At 36.7% G+C, this 16,161-nt stretch overlaps 1 protein-coding gene across 1 annotated transcript in view; it reads left to right on the forward strand.

The window, feature by feature from the left end:
- Positions 1-16,161, forward strand: part of IFT57 (intraflagellar transport 57) — a 53,419-nt gene that overhangs the window by 10,425 nt on the left and 26,833 nt on the right. The window contains exon 5 of the mRNA XM_072812240.1: positions 213-281. Coding sequence (XP_072668341.1) covers positions 213-281 — 69 coding nt within the window. The remainder of the gene's footprint in view (positions 1-212; positions 282-16,161) is intronic.

Below are 16,161 nucleotides of genomic sequence, written 5' to 3' on the forward strand. Positions count from 1 at the left end.
TTTTAAAAGGTATCATCAAAACCTCAAAAAAACAGATGAGCTGCTAATAACATTATGCCCTACTTTATGCACACCACTGGGCTTTTAAATACTCTTTCCTGCATTAGTCTTTGTATCGAGCTTAGTATATTATGTATGTAAAAACTATAAATACATTTTTAAAATAATAACTTTTTATAATTATTAACTTTTAAAATCCTTATTTTTCTAAGGAAGAGGAGACAGACAATGAAGAAAACTTTATTGATCTCAACGTTTTAAAGGCCCAGACATATCGCTTGGTAAGTAACATGGGATACGCATAGGACAAACAAGCAATCAGTACACTGGTGCCACTGGGAATTGAAACAAATAGAAACCATTGTTTGCCATAGTTTTGTGCATCATGTGAAAAGTAGCTCTTAAAAATTGTTTCCTATATATAAAATGTTATAATTACAGCAAATATTAAAATCCAGAGGGCCAAGTGGGTCAGCCTCCTGTCTGTACCATGGAAAATCAACACAGTGCTCCTCATGTAAACCGAAAATAACTTGTCATTTTTTATTATAGAAAGACATTATTTGATTTCAAGTTATTTTCCATTATAATTGGGTAGTATTGAATGGTCTTGATTATAGGAAAATACTTCAATGGTAATTCTTTGAAATAAATTAGACTCTTTTAAGACTGATACATGGATAAGTAGTCAGACATTGCTTTAAGTCAGTGTTTGCTCTGTTATAATTAGGAAATAAATCTACTCTATAAATGAGAACCAACTCAGTGAGATATTTCAAAAGTACATAAGGGATTTTTATGTTTTCCTGTATGTATATTTCAATAAAGTGATAACTATTGCTTGCTCAAAAAGGTATATATATGGAATATAATATTCTCATTTGCCCTTAATTTGATTTTTCTTGTGAAAATTCTTTTTTCTTTTATTTTAAGATTTTATTTATTTATTCATGAGACACATAGAGAGAGAGAGAGAGAGAGAGAGAGAGAGAGAGAGAGAGACAGGCAGAGGGAGAAGCAGGCTCCATGCAGGGAGCCCGACATGGGACTCGATCCCAGATCCAGATCTCCAGGATCACGCCCCAGGCCGAAGGCGGCGCTAAACTGCTGAGCCACCCGGGCTGCCCTTTCTTGTGAAAATTCTATAAACAAATTTAGATATAGTTTTAGGCACATATCATGAAGACTTGGTTGGCCATCCCATCCCATCCCAGGATGATCTCCTCTTTTATCATTTACTGCATTAGAATTGTTAGTCAGCATTATTTGTTATTGTTAATGATATGTTTGTTGTTTCCTGCTCAACTTGAGTGCAATAAAATATAATGAGTATTATTGTAGCTAAGCTGCTTGAATGTGTGAGTTGACTTTAATACATTTAATACTTACTGGATGTCTGATCTTGCACAGGTTTCCAAAATTCTTGTGCCTTATCTTCTTCATCTGTAAAATGAGGATAGAAATGTTAAATTTTTAAAGATTAAAGGAGTTACTCCATATAAAGTATTTATAATGATATCTGACACATAGAAAGTGCTCAGTAAGTGTTGGCAAAAACCAAAACCACACCTTCTTCCCACATTCCCCTTCTCAATTCTGATTTGTATAAGTTCTTTGATTATAGGAGATAATTATCATTTTTTTATATTCTCCATAGTGTAACACAGAAGATGCCAAATAAATGAATTCATTCATTCATTCTTAAAAGATTGAATGTATTCTTATTGCTCAATTGAAATTGAGATCATCTGATACAGTTTATCAGGATAATGTGTTGACATTTTAATCCAAACTCCATTTGTAGCAGTGCGTTTGCAAATCGCTTTGTAGTTTTCAAAGTACAGTTGGCCCTTAACAATATGGGTTTGAACTGCACAGGTGCACTTACACGTGGATTTTTTTCTGATAAATACAGCACAATACTGTAAATATATTTTCTTATGATTTTTTCAATAACATTTTCTTTTGTCTTTATTGTAAGAATACGGTATATATCGCATGCAAAATATGTATTAATTAATCAGTAAGGCTTCCAGTCAACAGTAGGCTATTAGAAGTTAAGTTTTTGGGAGGTGCCTGGGTGGCTCAGTTAGTGGAGCATTCCACTGTTGATTATTGGCTCAGGACATGATCTCAGGGTCGTGAGATCAAGTCCCACTTTGGCTCGTGCTCAGTGAGGAGTCTTCTTGAGTCTCTCTCTCTCTCTCTCTCTCCTTCTCCCTCTGACCCTCCTCCCCTACTTGCACATGCACACTCTCTCTTCAAGGAAATTTTTTTGTAATTTAAAAAAATAAAGAAGTTTTAAGGGAGTCAAAAGTTATACCCAGGTTTTCGGTTTTGTGGGGGTCAGCACCCCTAACACTTGCATTGCTCAAGGGTCATTTGTACTTTGAAACACATTCTTTATGGACCTTGTGAAGTATTTGGGTAGATGTTATCTCCCTTTTACAGATACAAAAACTTAAATTTGTAACCTTGGGACAGTACACTCTTTAAAAACTAATAAAATTATAGTAGCTGAATTTGAATTATGTGTTCTCTAAACTCTTAAGTCTATTGCTTTTTTTGCTTTCCCTTATATAAGAGTTCAGCAGGATAGGTATGGTTTGAATCCTGTGTTAAGGAAGGCCACTGTGGTACTCTATGTTCCTGTATGTGTTGAAGATATCGGCAAAGTTCTCCTGCAGTATAAGAGAAGAAAACAAAATGAAAAAAAAAAAAAAAAAGAAAACAAAATGAATGTACAGTTGTTCTTAGAACAAAACTGTCAATATATGTTATTTATTCTTTCATTGATGGTATAAATAGAGACCTCTAAAGGCCACCTGGGATTCCCTCTGCACAATGGTTTGAGAATTGGGAAGGATTTAAAGTAATTTAATTTGCCTCTACCACTACTCTAAGTTCCTATTGGTTCTGATTTCAATTTTTCACCTTAATTGATCTATATAAGTTTTCCCCTACCTGTGTGCCTTTATAAATTATCTAGGTATTATATCCTTTGGACAAAGATTATATAACATAAACCCCTTTGAGCTAAGCCTATATATTGTTGCATTTTCACAAGAGGAAGAAGTCTGAACACCAGGTGTTTGTGGATGGTCAGCCATGAAGTACTAATGAGGCAGAAAACCCTTTCATATTTTAAAAAATCTGGCAAGCTTATGATGTTGCCCACTAAAGCCATCTGCCTGAGACAGCTGTATCTGACTCTAGCTTATGATGGCTTAGGCTGCTCTATCCCCAAGACAAAACTGCTATATAGGTTAGTAATAGAGATTTAAGATTTTATGTTTTATGCAGCAGGTGGACTCACAATGCAGAGGAAATATTATTTTAGCAAAGTTTCATGCAATGAGTTTTTCACTAGAACAAAAATGATATGTACTATCTAGAAAATTGATATACTATATGTAGATGTGACTGTGCTACCCCAGCCATTTATGGATTACAGCAGTCCCTCTCTACTTGTGGTTTTAAAACAAGAGATGCTTCTCCAATCATTCTTTATTCTCTCACTGGGCTTTATTTTTCCTTACATACCCTGGCAATGTATTAATTTCTATCTATTATCCAACTCAATCACTAGAATGCATTCTCTTCTAGAGTGGGAGCTTTCTTCAATATTTTTTCACCTGTGCCTGGTCTGTAGAAAGTGCTAAGTATTGAATAATATTGAATGAATACATGCATGAATGAATACTATTTTATATTTTTAATTTTATAAGCAAGGTATAGTTTAATCTTCATAGAGAAAAGGATGGCTCAACAATTATGTCCTCTTCTATGTACCGAGTAGGATAATGCAAGGAAGAGTCTACTTATATTCCTTTCTTTGATTAAATAAAGTGATGTCTAGATCCTAAAAAGTGGGCTTGCTCTTAAGTATCATGATAATGCAAGAAGATGAGCATACACAGCATTTTCTTGAGATTTGTGGTAAATGGAGTGAGAGAGAATATAAATGGAAAAGATGTGCTGCAGAGTATGTTCTCTGGAAGTGGACATGGACACCAGAGTTTGGGTGCAGGATGTTCATTGTAAAAGGAAGGGGCTAAAAAACTGGGCCAAGGGAGAAGTGTAGCTGTGACTCAGCCCTGACAAAGCTTGGAGCAACCTCCTGAAGAGCTCTGAAGCAAGTGTTGCCGGCTTGGCTCAGTCACTGGAGGCAGGCTGCCCTGGGAAGGTCATACTGCCAGGTTGGGGTGACCCTCTGTAGGTAAGACAGCCTGAGGTAGCCACAGCAGGAAGCTATCTGCTGGCCACATTGCCTGCAGGTAGGCAGCACATCTTTCCTTGGAAGGAGACCCGGTGGTCCATCTTCCTGATGACCACAACCTATATGAATCCTGTAACTGCTAATCTGAAGAATTCATAAGGAGATACCATGTGCCTCTGGACTAAAGTTTGAAGTGTCTGCCTACTAGGGCCATGACATGGCAGTAGTGTTTCATGAACACTGAAAATGGTGTTCTAAGAAAATGGTTGAATGCTTCTGGGAAGAAATCAGTTTATTTTGGAAGCAGTTGTTTTTCAGAACATGTATTACATACTCTGAAACTGTTTAAAAGTATGTTTTCTTGCCATTAGTTTTCTTGCCATTGTATGATGCCCTTTATAATTCTCTTACCACAATTACAGTTTTGCCAAATATAATATTGTCAAGAAAATAACCTTTGCAATTAGTGGGGGATTGTTTTATCTTCTGAATTTTTATTTGTAGGTTAGTTATTTGAATTTTGATAGAGCTTTTCTTAGAAGGAAAAAAAATAATGGAGGCTAGCCCACACAATTCCACATTCTCTCTGTCCCTCTGATTCCTGAATATTCTTGAAATCCAAAATTTAGCCAGAGACTCCTTGAGAGTGGTCATGAGGGAAGACACTGGTGCTGTATTAAAGCTCTCACAATTGGGCAGAGCTCCTAATGGAGGGGTACAGTAGAATTTCAGAGATGTGAGAGGTGGGAGCAGGAAAGGAGGGCTCTGGTGGTGAGGTGTTAGGGGCAGGGGTTGAGACCATTTCTAGTTTTATCTCGAGAATGTTAATTGGAAACTGCCTGCATGGTTGTGGCAGCTATACACTGTAATTACAAGTGGTCTTTGTAGCTCCCCTCCATTCTGAAGCTCAGTAGAATCATAGCAGCACTGTTGTGGCAGCATAACGCAGATGTGTCCTTCTCCTCCCCCAGTGGAAAAAAGATGGGAGGGAAGCTGTGCGCTCTGAGTTCTATTTTTAAATGTCCATCACTTCATTTCAAAACATTTTTTTCAAACATGCCATAGATACCATTCTTCCTTGAGATGCTAAATTTGAGGTTTTAGAAACCAAATTCTGAGTTAGACAGCATAAAACCAACTATCTCAAAAGGTTTAAACACAATTGGTTTTTAATTACTTAGCAAAAAATTCATTGTACCAAGAATGAGAGAATTTTTAGCTTAAAAAGCAAAAGCTGTAAGGAAGCAAAAATCTGAGCTTAGAATAAAAATGTCATCTCAGTTTTAGAGTGTCATTGTAGCAAGTCTGCAAGATTGTTTTCAAAAAAGGGAAGAAGATGGATCTACTTTGGTTAATATTTTAAATGCTTTAAATTTTCATTTTACTTTTGATTTACATTTCACTTCTTGACAAAATGTCCTTTCTGGGTAACATAGGGGGGAATAGTACTGTTCTGCAATATAACTTGCCCCCTAAGTCACCATTGGTTTTGATTCCTGCATGAGGAAAATGTTTTTTCCTCTCCTTTCCTAAAACATTTGAGTGTTTGTCCTCCTGTGTTGTAACTGAGAAGTCTGTGGTTGGTATTTCACAGGAGAAACACAGTATCACATGTCTGAGCCTGATGGAACACATTATGACTGAGTAAATGCTTTTATTTCTCTGGTAACTAACCTGTACCACCTCATCAGTTTTACATCTGGAGGTGAATAGAAAATGTAGGTTAGAGAAAAAAAGCCGTACTTTGCCCTGCTCAGAAGAACCTCAAATGGCAGTTCTTGCTGGGTGTAAAAGGGAGTTTTGCTTGATCTTTAGCATAGCTTTTGAATCCACACTTGGAATAGGGAAGATCCTTATTTCCATCCTGGTTTTTTATTGTGAACCTAAAAAGTAGGAAGTAAGGACTTCTCAAGGTCCTTTCCAGATCTGAGTCCATATCTCCAGCATCGACATCATGGTGGAAAATAATCCTTGGATCAAATTGTGACTGCATGTCACTAGACACTTAGCCTTAGTAAATTAACCTGTGACTCTGCTTTATCTGTACAGTGGTGACACAATTCTTCCCTGGGTTGTTTTGAGGTTAATATAACCTAACTTGTGGACAGCATGTAGCTTGATGCATTTCTTATTTCATATAATTTTTCACCTTTCCTAGAGTTTGGAACTAAGAGATTGGAATGTTATCAACATTCTTATGTACTGTAGGAAAGTAGGAAAAGCCCCAATCTTTCAATATAAGTAAGTTTCTAGATTGCTGTATTTTTGAGTAAGAAGCTTAGATAGGATATAAGTTATCAAGAATCTTACATTTTTATGTAAATCAGGAAGGCTTGGTGATGTTACATCTTTATTTTTATAATATGTCACATGGATTCCTATTGAAGGCCCACTAAACTAAATCTGCTATCACATAAGGTCTCCCCTATAGAGATGACTAAGGAGAATTTGATGAAAAGTAATATATATTTTTTAAGATTCATTTGAGAGCTGTCATTTTATAAGTGGATAGATTATATTTCCGGAATCAATGCCAATAGCAGATATTTATTATGTAATTTAGTATGTTATATGGGTACCCAGAATGTGTGTTTCTCTCTGTCCTGTATAAACCTATATTCTTTAAATCCACCCAACCCCACCCATCCACTCTAGCTGTGTTCGTACTCTGAATATTTGTCTAATGATTCATTTTAATCTAGACATCTAGTTGGTCACTAAGACCCGCAAATGATGCTTTTGAAATATCTCTTATTTGTATCCCTTCAGCTATCTTTCAAGGTTACTTCCTCTTCATCTCCTGTCTGGATTATGTAAAATAATGGCGTGAATGGTCTTTGATCCTCATCCTTCAATCCCACCCTCACTCTTTTGCACAATGTTTTTCACCATAAGCTTTTATCGTACTTACCAAAATGACTTTTATAAGGTCATTCTGAGCTCAGTAACTTTTGATGGCTTTTCACTGACTACAGGCCAATTTATGTAGATTATAAAACAATGTTTTGGTCGGATGTCCAGACTCTTAGCAATTTGACAACTGTCCATATAGCCAACCCTATTTTATTCTGCTGGAATAACTTTATTTTAGATAAATGGATCCTCTCATAGGTTTTCAAACACCTTATGAGCAGATCTCTCATCTTTGTCTCCTACCTGAAATGCCTTCTCATCATCTCTCTACCTTACTCTTAAGCCTTCAAAGTTGAGCTCAAATTCTGCCTTTTTAGTGACAGCTTTCCAACTATGCCAGCCTCATTCAATTCTATGACCCACAAATCTATAATCCATAACTCTTCATAAAACATAATTAGAATGTTCTTTCAGGAGGATTTTTATCATTTTATTAACTGTACCTGATATAGAATAGTACCTGGCATACAGTAGGTGCTAAATAAAGATTTCTAAAAGTCATTTGACCTTGCTTGTAACTCTTCTGATTTCCCTTCTGGCTGAGAGGACAAAATTCATATTCCTCAGCTTAGCTTCTGAGGTCTTTCATAAAGTAGTTAACTCTTTTTTAGCTCCCCAGCATTCGCCTTTCTAAGCCCCTAGTCGCTCTTAATATGATCTTCACAAGCCATGTGCCTTTCTATTTCAGTATCTTAGCTTATGGTGCTTTCCTGACTATAAACACTTGGCTTGTCTCTTTTCTGCCTATTTGCATTCCATACATCCTTATAAGGTTAAACTTGGATCTCACCATCTCCATTAAAACACACTTCTGTCCCTCATTCAAATTCCTAAAGTATACACCCATACCAGCTATGATGATTAACTTCTGGAAGTTAATCAAACTTATTATTTTTACCTGCTTTTATTAAAAATACCTTATTCTTTTTAAAAGTGAAATATATTCCTTGTTTTTTTTTTAATGAAGGCACAAAGGTACAAAAAAAATTTGAAAACACCCTAAATCTCAGCACTATACTGTAAACACTAGATCACTTTATGCATAATTTACCAGCATAATTTAGATGCTAAGGTTTGGTGAATCTGGATGAAGGGTATATGGGAATTCTTTGTACTATTTGTGTAATTCTTTTGTAAGTCTGAAATTATACTGACACAGAAATAGATTGATGAAGTAGTACAGAATTCATAAAATAGCCCAAATATATAGTGATATTAATAATATAGGAAGTAATGCAAATAGGTGGGGAAAACAGGACTGTTCAGTTAAAGGATGATGGAATAACAGGCTGTCCAATAGGCAACAAAAGATGGGCTCTTCCCTCATATCATACACCCAAATAAACTCCTCGTGGATCAACAAATTAGAAAATGATGAGGTTCAAAAACAAAAACATGAGTGATAAGCGTTATACTCACGGGTTGAAATTGGCATGATAAAGCCTGGGAAGAAAACTAAAAATCACAAAAGAAAAGCACTGATAAATCTGAATGCATAAAAATTAAAGCCTATATATATCAAAGGTTGGAATGGGGAACACTATAAAGTTAAAAAGATGGGTAATAAACTGGGGGGAACATAGTTGTAACCTATATGACAAAGGATTGATAGGCACTTGGTAAAGTATCTAAAAGCTTGTTTCTAGAGGAACATTCCTTGGGCCTTGTGACTCTACTAATGATGTGACATAGGGAAAATTAGCTAACTGCTCTATACATCACTTTTTTCATTTGCAAAATGGGGATAAGACTTCTTGATTCATGGTGCTATTATAGGCATTTAACATAGCAAAGCATCTAATACCATGCTTGGCATATAAAAATAGTAATAGTAACTGTTAAAATATATTGGGGCTTAATTATGTGCCAGGAACTATGCCTTTAAATACGTTATATGATTTAATCCTCACCACAACCCTCCCAATAAGGAGGGTACTATTCTCCCCATCTTACAGATGGGAACCCTGAGATTTAGAGAGATTATGTAATTTGACCAATAGCTAATAAATGATAGAGAGAGGATTTGAAGAGAGATGGGATTCCAGATCCATTGTCTTGACATTTACACCAAACTATGGCAGTTCTCAAGACAATTTAGTTCCCTTTTCCTTGAGTATTGGGACTATGTAATCTTGACAGTTAATTGGATTTTCATGTCCCTCTTAGTAGATATATGAATTGAACTCTCCAAATGTATTTGGTTACTGGTATATCCATAAGGTTGCCATTTCAGAGAAAAAAAAAGCCTTATAGAAATTCATTACATAAAGAATTTTTTTTCATTTTTTTTTCATTACATAAAGAATTAAACTTACTTTGGCATACTCTATAACACCAACTCTCATATCTATGGTAGTTTTTCCACACAAACTTCTTGGAGTACTTTCTTTTGGTTTTTATCTTGAGAAAATAAAAAATCAGGGATGATTTTACCTTAGCACTTATGCACATTAAAGTAGCTTAAAGCAGTAGCAAAGACAGGTGTTTGAGATATTAAACAGAAATAATTACTGGAAGTTATATTCTCATTCAAAAATAATTTCAGATTTCTTATTAGAAAATTAAATTGATTTTGTGTTTAGGAAGCTTTTTAACTTTTTTGATTTGTGAGCATAATTTATTGAAATCCTAGTCCACATTATAACAGAATAAAATTTCTTTTGATAGTTTTAAAATTGAATTGAAAACTTTTATGAACTCCATATATTTAAAGACAGAGGCTACCATCTATCTATTCCTTTTGATGGGTTATAGCCAGGGTTTAATTTTGTTATTCTGAACAAATCTGAAAATACGTTTTATATCATATTAAACATTTTTCTTCATCGTAATACAGTGTTAAATCATTTAAAACCTAATTTGAAAAGAAAATAGTGAATCAGACTCATGATTTATGCTTCTTTAATCATGAAGAAGAATTGACTTGTAGGAACATGAAAAGTTTTAACTCTGTGCTTTAAATATGATTTGTTAAAAAATCACTGGATTTTAAGGGAACACTTTTCTTGATTGAAATGTCTTTATCCCTCTAGCTTTTTATTGATCGATGATAAAGAAAGAGGGACACTAGAAAACCCTGTTTAATACACAGAAATTCTAGGTCTACTTGGGTGGCTCTGTTGGTTAAGCTTCCAACTCTTGATTTCAGCTCAGGTCATGATCTCAGGGTCCTGGGGTTGAGCCCCAAGATGGGCTCCTTGCTCAGCACAGAGTCTGCTTGAGATCCTCTCCCTCTACCCTTCCCCCTCACAATCGCACTCTCTCTCACAATGAAATAAATCTTTAAAAAAATAATAGCAATACCATATAAATGCAGTACTTAGCTTGTTGGCCACCTGTCCTATTACCTATCTGCAACAAAACATCAAATTAGGAAGATTGCAAAAAAGGCCTCTGAGCAGCCAAAATAAGTATAACTACTTCCATTAAAAAAAATATCTATGAAGGGGCACCTGGGTGGCTCAGTCCACTGAGCATCAGTCTCTTGGTTTAGGCTCAGGTCTTGATCTCAGGGTGGTGAGATAGAGCCCCAGTGTAGGGCTCTGCACTCAGTTTGGAGTCTGTCCCTCTCCTTCCCCCTTGGCCCCTCTCCCCTACTCACATGTGCCTCTCTGTCTCTCTCTCTCAAATAAACAAAAAAAATTTAAAAAAAAAAAAAACCTCTGAAGGATCCCAACCTCATCACCACCATCACCACCACCACCACTCTTAGCAGCTCTCACATATTTCTCCTGTATTCTTACTTTGCCCAAATTCTAACAAACTTAGATATTAGGTTTCTAAGCCCACAGAAGTTTAGGAGGAGGAAGAGGTATTACAGGCAGTCAAGTAGACAGCCAGAGGTGATCATTGGCATTTGATACCAGGAGGCTACAGGAAAACTTTAAAAGCAGACATAAAAATGCAAAAATTATAGCTACCTGGGAACATTTAATCAATACCCAGGTTTCTCAGTCCTGAGAGCATCACTGTATTAGAGAACTAGTATAATAAGGCACATCATAAAAAGATTAATTTATGGTCAGTAAATGTCAGCATTTACCAGTTTCCAGAATCCATTCTAACAGTGGTATCTCATTCTTACAAGACATAGGGATTTGGGCTTGGTAATTGAAGATTCAAGAACCTCTGCTTGCTCTTGCTTCATTAGTTCAGTGTTAGGATCTTCTGAAGCTTCCTTTATCTCTCACTTTCACCTGGAGGTCTGTGAATCCAGTTTCTCCCCAGGCCCTCATGCAATCTAGGTTTTCTTGGCCAGCCTCCTATCTGAACTTAAGATCTCTCTGCAACTTTTGATGCAAGGTCTCCATTCCCAAGGAAATATCTTCTCACGGATCCCTGACTCTTGAGCTTCACTCTTGGGTATGCCCATGTATCCATATGTGTTCCCTTTACCAGACAAGGTATTTCTCCATCAATAATAAGGGGAAGTAGGGGATCCCTGGGTGGCGCAGTGGTTTGGCGCCTGCCTTTGGCCCAGGGCGCGATCCTGGAGACCCGGGATCGAATCCCACGTCGGGCTCCCGGTGCATGGAGCCTGCTTCTCCCTCTGCCTGTGTCTCTGCCTCTCTCTCTCTCTGTGACTATCATAAACAAATAAAAAATTAAAAAAAATAAAATAATAATAAGGGGAAGTGGGCAGCCCCGGTGGCGCAGTGGTTTAGTGCCGCCTGCAGCCTGGGGTGTGATCCTGGAGACCCGGGATCGAGTCCCACATTGGGCTTCCTGCATGGGGCCTGCTTCTCCCTCTGCCTGTGTCTCTGCCTCTCTCTCGCTCTCTCTGAATGAATAAATAAATAAATCTTTAAAAAAAATAATAAGGGGAAGTACTGTAGGGTATCCATGATTAGTCAGGTTTTTAAAAGTCTACTTTACCCTACTTCTAGCTTTCTTCCTTCTTCATTCCCAATGGAATGTCTTAACTAGAGCTAACTGTCCAACCTGATTTGGACTCTTGGGATCAAAAGATCCTCTGGTACTAAATTTTTGTTATTATAGCAGAACTGAAATGAATGCGTAACTGTTGCTGGTATCAGGAAGTCATAGTCAACTTTGCTTTGTCCAATAATGTTTAGTCCCCTTTCCCTTATGGGGTTTCCCAATAATGAGTATGTACTACATACTAGAAATAGTTTCAGTCCAAAGAGATTTTTTTTTAATTCTTTAAGATGGTAATTCGTCAGGTATACAAAAATGTGATCAGTGTTTCTACTGTATCACTTGTAACAGTTTTCTGTATTAATACTTGTTAATGGTAATTGTCTTTCTCTGATTGACTTATTTTGCTTAGTATAATACCCTCTATTTCCATCCACATCAATGCAAATGGCAAGATTTCGTTTTTGATGGCTGTGTAATATTCCATTATATATGTGTGTGTGTATACACACATATATACATATATATATAGCACATCTTTATTCATTCAATTATAACATTTTACTCATGTGGAATTTAAGAAACAAAACAGAGGATCATAGGGGAAGGGAGGGAAAAATAAAACAAGACAAAATCAGAGAGGGAGACAAATTGTAAGAGACTCTTTTTTTTTTTTTTTGTAAGAGACTCTTAACCATAGGAAACAAACTGAGGGTTGCTGGAAAGGAGGGAAGTGGGGGGATGGGGTAACTGAGTGATGGACATCAAGGAGGGCACATGATGTAATGAGCAGTGAGTGTTAAATAAGACTGGTGAATCACTGAATCTACCTCTGAAACTAATAATACATTATATGTTAATTGAATTTAAGTTAAAAAAATACTTATTAATGGGCTAGTCTCCTTCTGTTAGTGTCAGATCTATTACTTCCCCTACTGGTAGTCATGGCCTACCTGGAATCTTCAGTGTTAAGAGGTGAAAATATTTTGAGGTTGTATCAAATTTTGTATTGCATTTAACCTAGAGTGACAGCTTCACAGCACTATGTAGGTTATCCAACAGCTCAGAGACTGCAAAGGGCTTTATTTACCCTCCCCTGCTGATATGTGAAGCCTTCCCTTATTCTAATCCTGTAACCATAAGACTAGCCACATCCAATTTTATACACACACACACACACACACACACACATATATACACAGATACACACACACAGACATCCAACTGTATGTGTTTATATGTTTAAACATATACAGAATATAGTATTCAGATGCTTAACTCTCCCATTAATATTTCTTGGGAAAAGAGATTACTACTTGCAACAGGATTCTAAGCAGGCTTTTAACATTGCATGTTTGATCCTCACTCTTTTTGCCCAGGTTTATATTATAGGATGGTTTAGACTGTTGTCTTTAGTTCTTCCTTTGGCAGTCTTAGGGTCAGTTTTCATATTTTTTTTTCCCTTGGGTCCTTTTATTACCTCCATAAACTAGCCCAAGACTCTCCCTAACAGGCTATAAACTCTGCAGGCAGGGATTAAATCCTTTTATCTTCCCACACCAAACACAGTGCCTGGATTCTTACCTTGCATGTTATAGAAGCTTTACAAATGGCTTACTGGTAAATTAATTAAGTATAAGTAAAGACTTCTGGATAGCCTGTGTCTTATTGAGCTTCTAATTGTTTCTTCAGCAGCATTAGCTAGAAAACACAATTTCCCAGGAGCTATGTTTTATCTTACTTAGTTAATGTGTTTTTAGAGAAGGACTGGGACTTTGTCATGCTGATATAAAATTTTGATTAAGAGAAAACAGCAGTTTATTTCTGTTTTCTAATATATCCACATAAAGTACCATTTGTTAAATGGAGATACAATTGGGAAGGAAAGGTTTTCTCAAGTTATTATAACTAAGACATGATATAATTTTAAAGTGATTTCTACTTCATATGTAGGGCTTGCTCAGTTAATGTATCCAGTTATTAGGCATTAGGAAATTTTGACTGAGGAACAAGGTTAGGAAATAGATGTGCAAACATAGAAACAGAAAGAGACTGTATAGTTTGAATAAGTTAATGCTGCTCTACCAAGCCTAATGATCTCTTTTTGCCCTTCCTCATTTAGTAATTGGGCCATTTCCCCCCAATATATTAACTGTGGCCTAGGAGTGAGTGAAAACATTTAAGCTGCTATATTAAATCACTTTAGGATATTGGGAATAGGAATTTGCAAATCATTGCTTAAGGGAACCAAATAAGAACTTAAGAAGAGTAAATGCAACTTACTAAAGGGCCCAATATAAGGCAAACAGTAGCTTTTGCCCTGGGATGTCTTAATGCAGTGTGTGATTTCCATGTACTTTAGTAACTCTTTGATTCTGATCTGATTCAGATAGGGCCACTGCTAACCTGTATTCCTTTGGGAAAACTAGAAAAATGTGCCCTTCCTTGAGGAAAATTTTTGAGTATGTTCTGCACAACTTGAACAATCCAATGAATTCAGCCCTGAAGAAAGTGGGACTTCGGACGAGTACCCTCACCAGCCTTGTTTGGTGATTCTGGACTCCACCTTCCTGTAGGGAAAGGGAAGAAGAAGGAATGGGAATGAGGGGAATGGAGTTGAGAATTGGCTCCAGGATTTAATCAGCAGTACCTAACTGCAGTTCACTCAAATGGTGGTTCCATAAACCAAACTTATTTTTAAATCAGTGACCAGAACATCTGCATTCTATTAAGAATCATTCAAAACTGCTGCTGAGAGGACAAAGGACATGCCCCTTTGGTTCAGCCTGGCTCTGTGGGATTGGGGTGTGGGGGCCCATCACCATGGCAGGAGCAAGCCACACACACAGCCCCCAAATGTCGGGACTTACGTACCACTAGCAGTGCATACCTCTTCCCACTCCACCCCACCCCATCCCCATCAGTCTACTCTGTTTGGTACAGAAAATAAGCCAGTCAGAATTGGGCCTCCTCGAACTAGGGACAGGTACTGGGATGTGCCAATGAGTGAGCAAGCACCTAGTTCTTCCAAGTATATGCATGCTGTGGGTGCCAGGGTGGGGTGACATGAGAGAAAACTTTCCCCATGTCTTTAGGTTTCAACTGGGAGACTCAGTATCTCTTCTCCTGCTGTCACATGTCTCATAAAACTTCACCCATGTCTGTCTTGTGCATACTGCCACTTGCCACCTCTCTCCAGCCATGGTGCTCTTGTGCTACCCTGATTCAGTTCACATAGATGTACGTAGTGTATTCTGTTAGTACTCAAAATAATACAATGTTTCTATATTAAAGTGAGCACCTTAATGCTTAAAGCGGAATCTTAAACATTTTCCACTTAGAATTTCCACATTTTACTTATATTAATGCTTATATTTTTTATGCTTCTGTTTTTTTAAGTAGAATATACCTGAAAAAATTCAGATCACATATTGTAGAATGTGAAAGCATTGTATTACTTATCCATCCTCTAATTGCATGGTTAGAACTATACAGCTCCATGAATTTCTGAACAGAAAGCAACATATGCTCCTTTTAAGGTTCTGAGTCTGTTCAGGACTTGCTAATATGAGCTAGGAGGTAGGAGAGAGAGGCTTTCTCATGCCAGTGGTGCTCTAGAGACTCAGTTGGGAGTTTAAAGCCCCTAAACACCTCAATCTCCCACCAAAATACAAATCTCAATATAAGGTTTTTCTTAGCGTTAGACTGGATTGGAAAGACTAGTCTAATGAACTTCTGTTTCAGAAATGTCTTTTAGTGACATAAATTCACACTGAGAATGAAATTTCACCATGAGCTTATTTATGCAATCTCTTTTTTCCTTTGCCTTGTAGAATCTTAAAGTAAATTTAAGACATCATGTCCATTTACCTGTAAATATTTCAGCATTTGTCTCTAGAAGGCCTTGGCATGATAACCCATCATGCCATTATAATACCTACAAAATTAGTAATAATTCCTTATATCATCTAATACTCTTCCACATTCAAATTTCCCTGATTGTCTCAAAAACATCTTTTTATGGATTGTTCAAACTAGACTCCGTCTACGTTGTATCTGGCTGTTTATGTTTCTCAGGTCTCTTTTTTTCTATATTAATAAATTTTTACATGTTTTCTGTACATTTTCTTTTATCAAGGAAGCTTAAAGAA

This window comes from Canis lupus, chromosome 35 (assembly GCF_048164855.1).
Source record: "Canis lupus baileyi chromosome 35, mCanLup2.hap1, whole genome shotgun sequence".
In the NCBI taxonomy this organism is placed as follows: domain Eukaryota; kingdom Metazoa; phylum Chordata; class Mammalia; order Carnivora; family Canidae; genus Canis; species Canis lupus.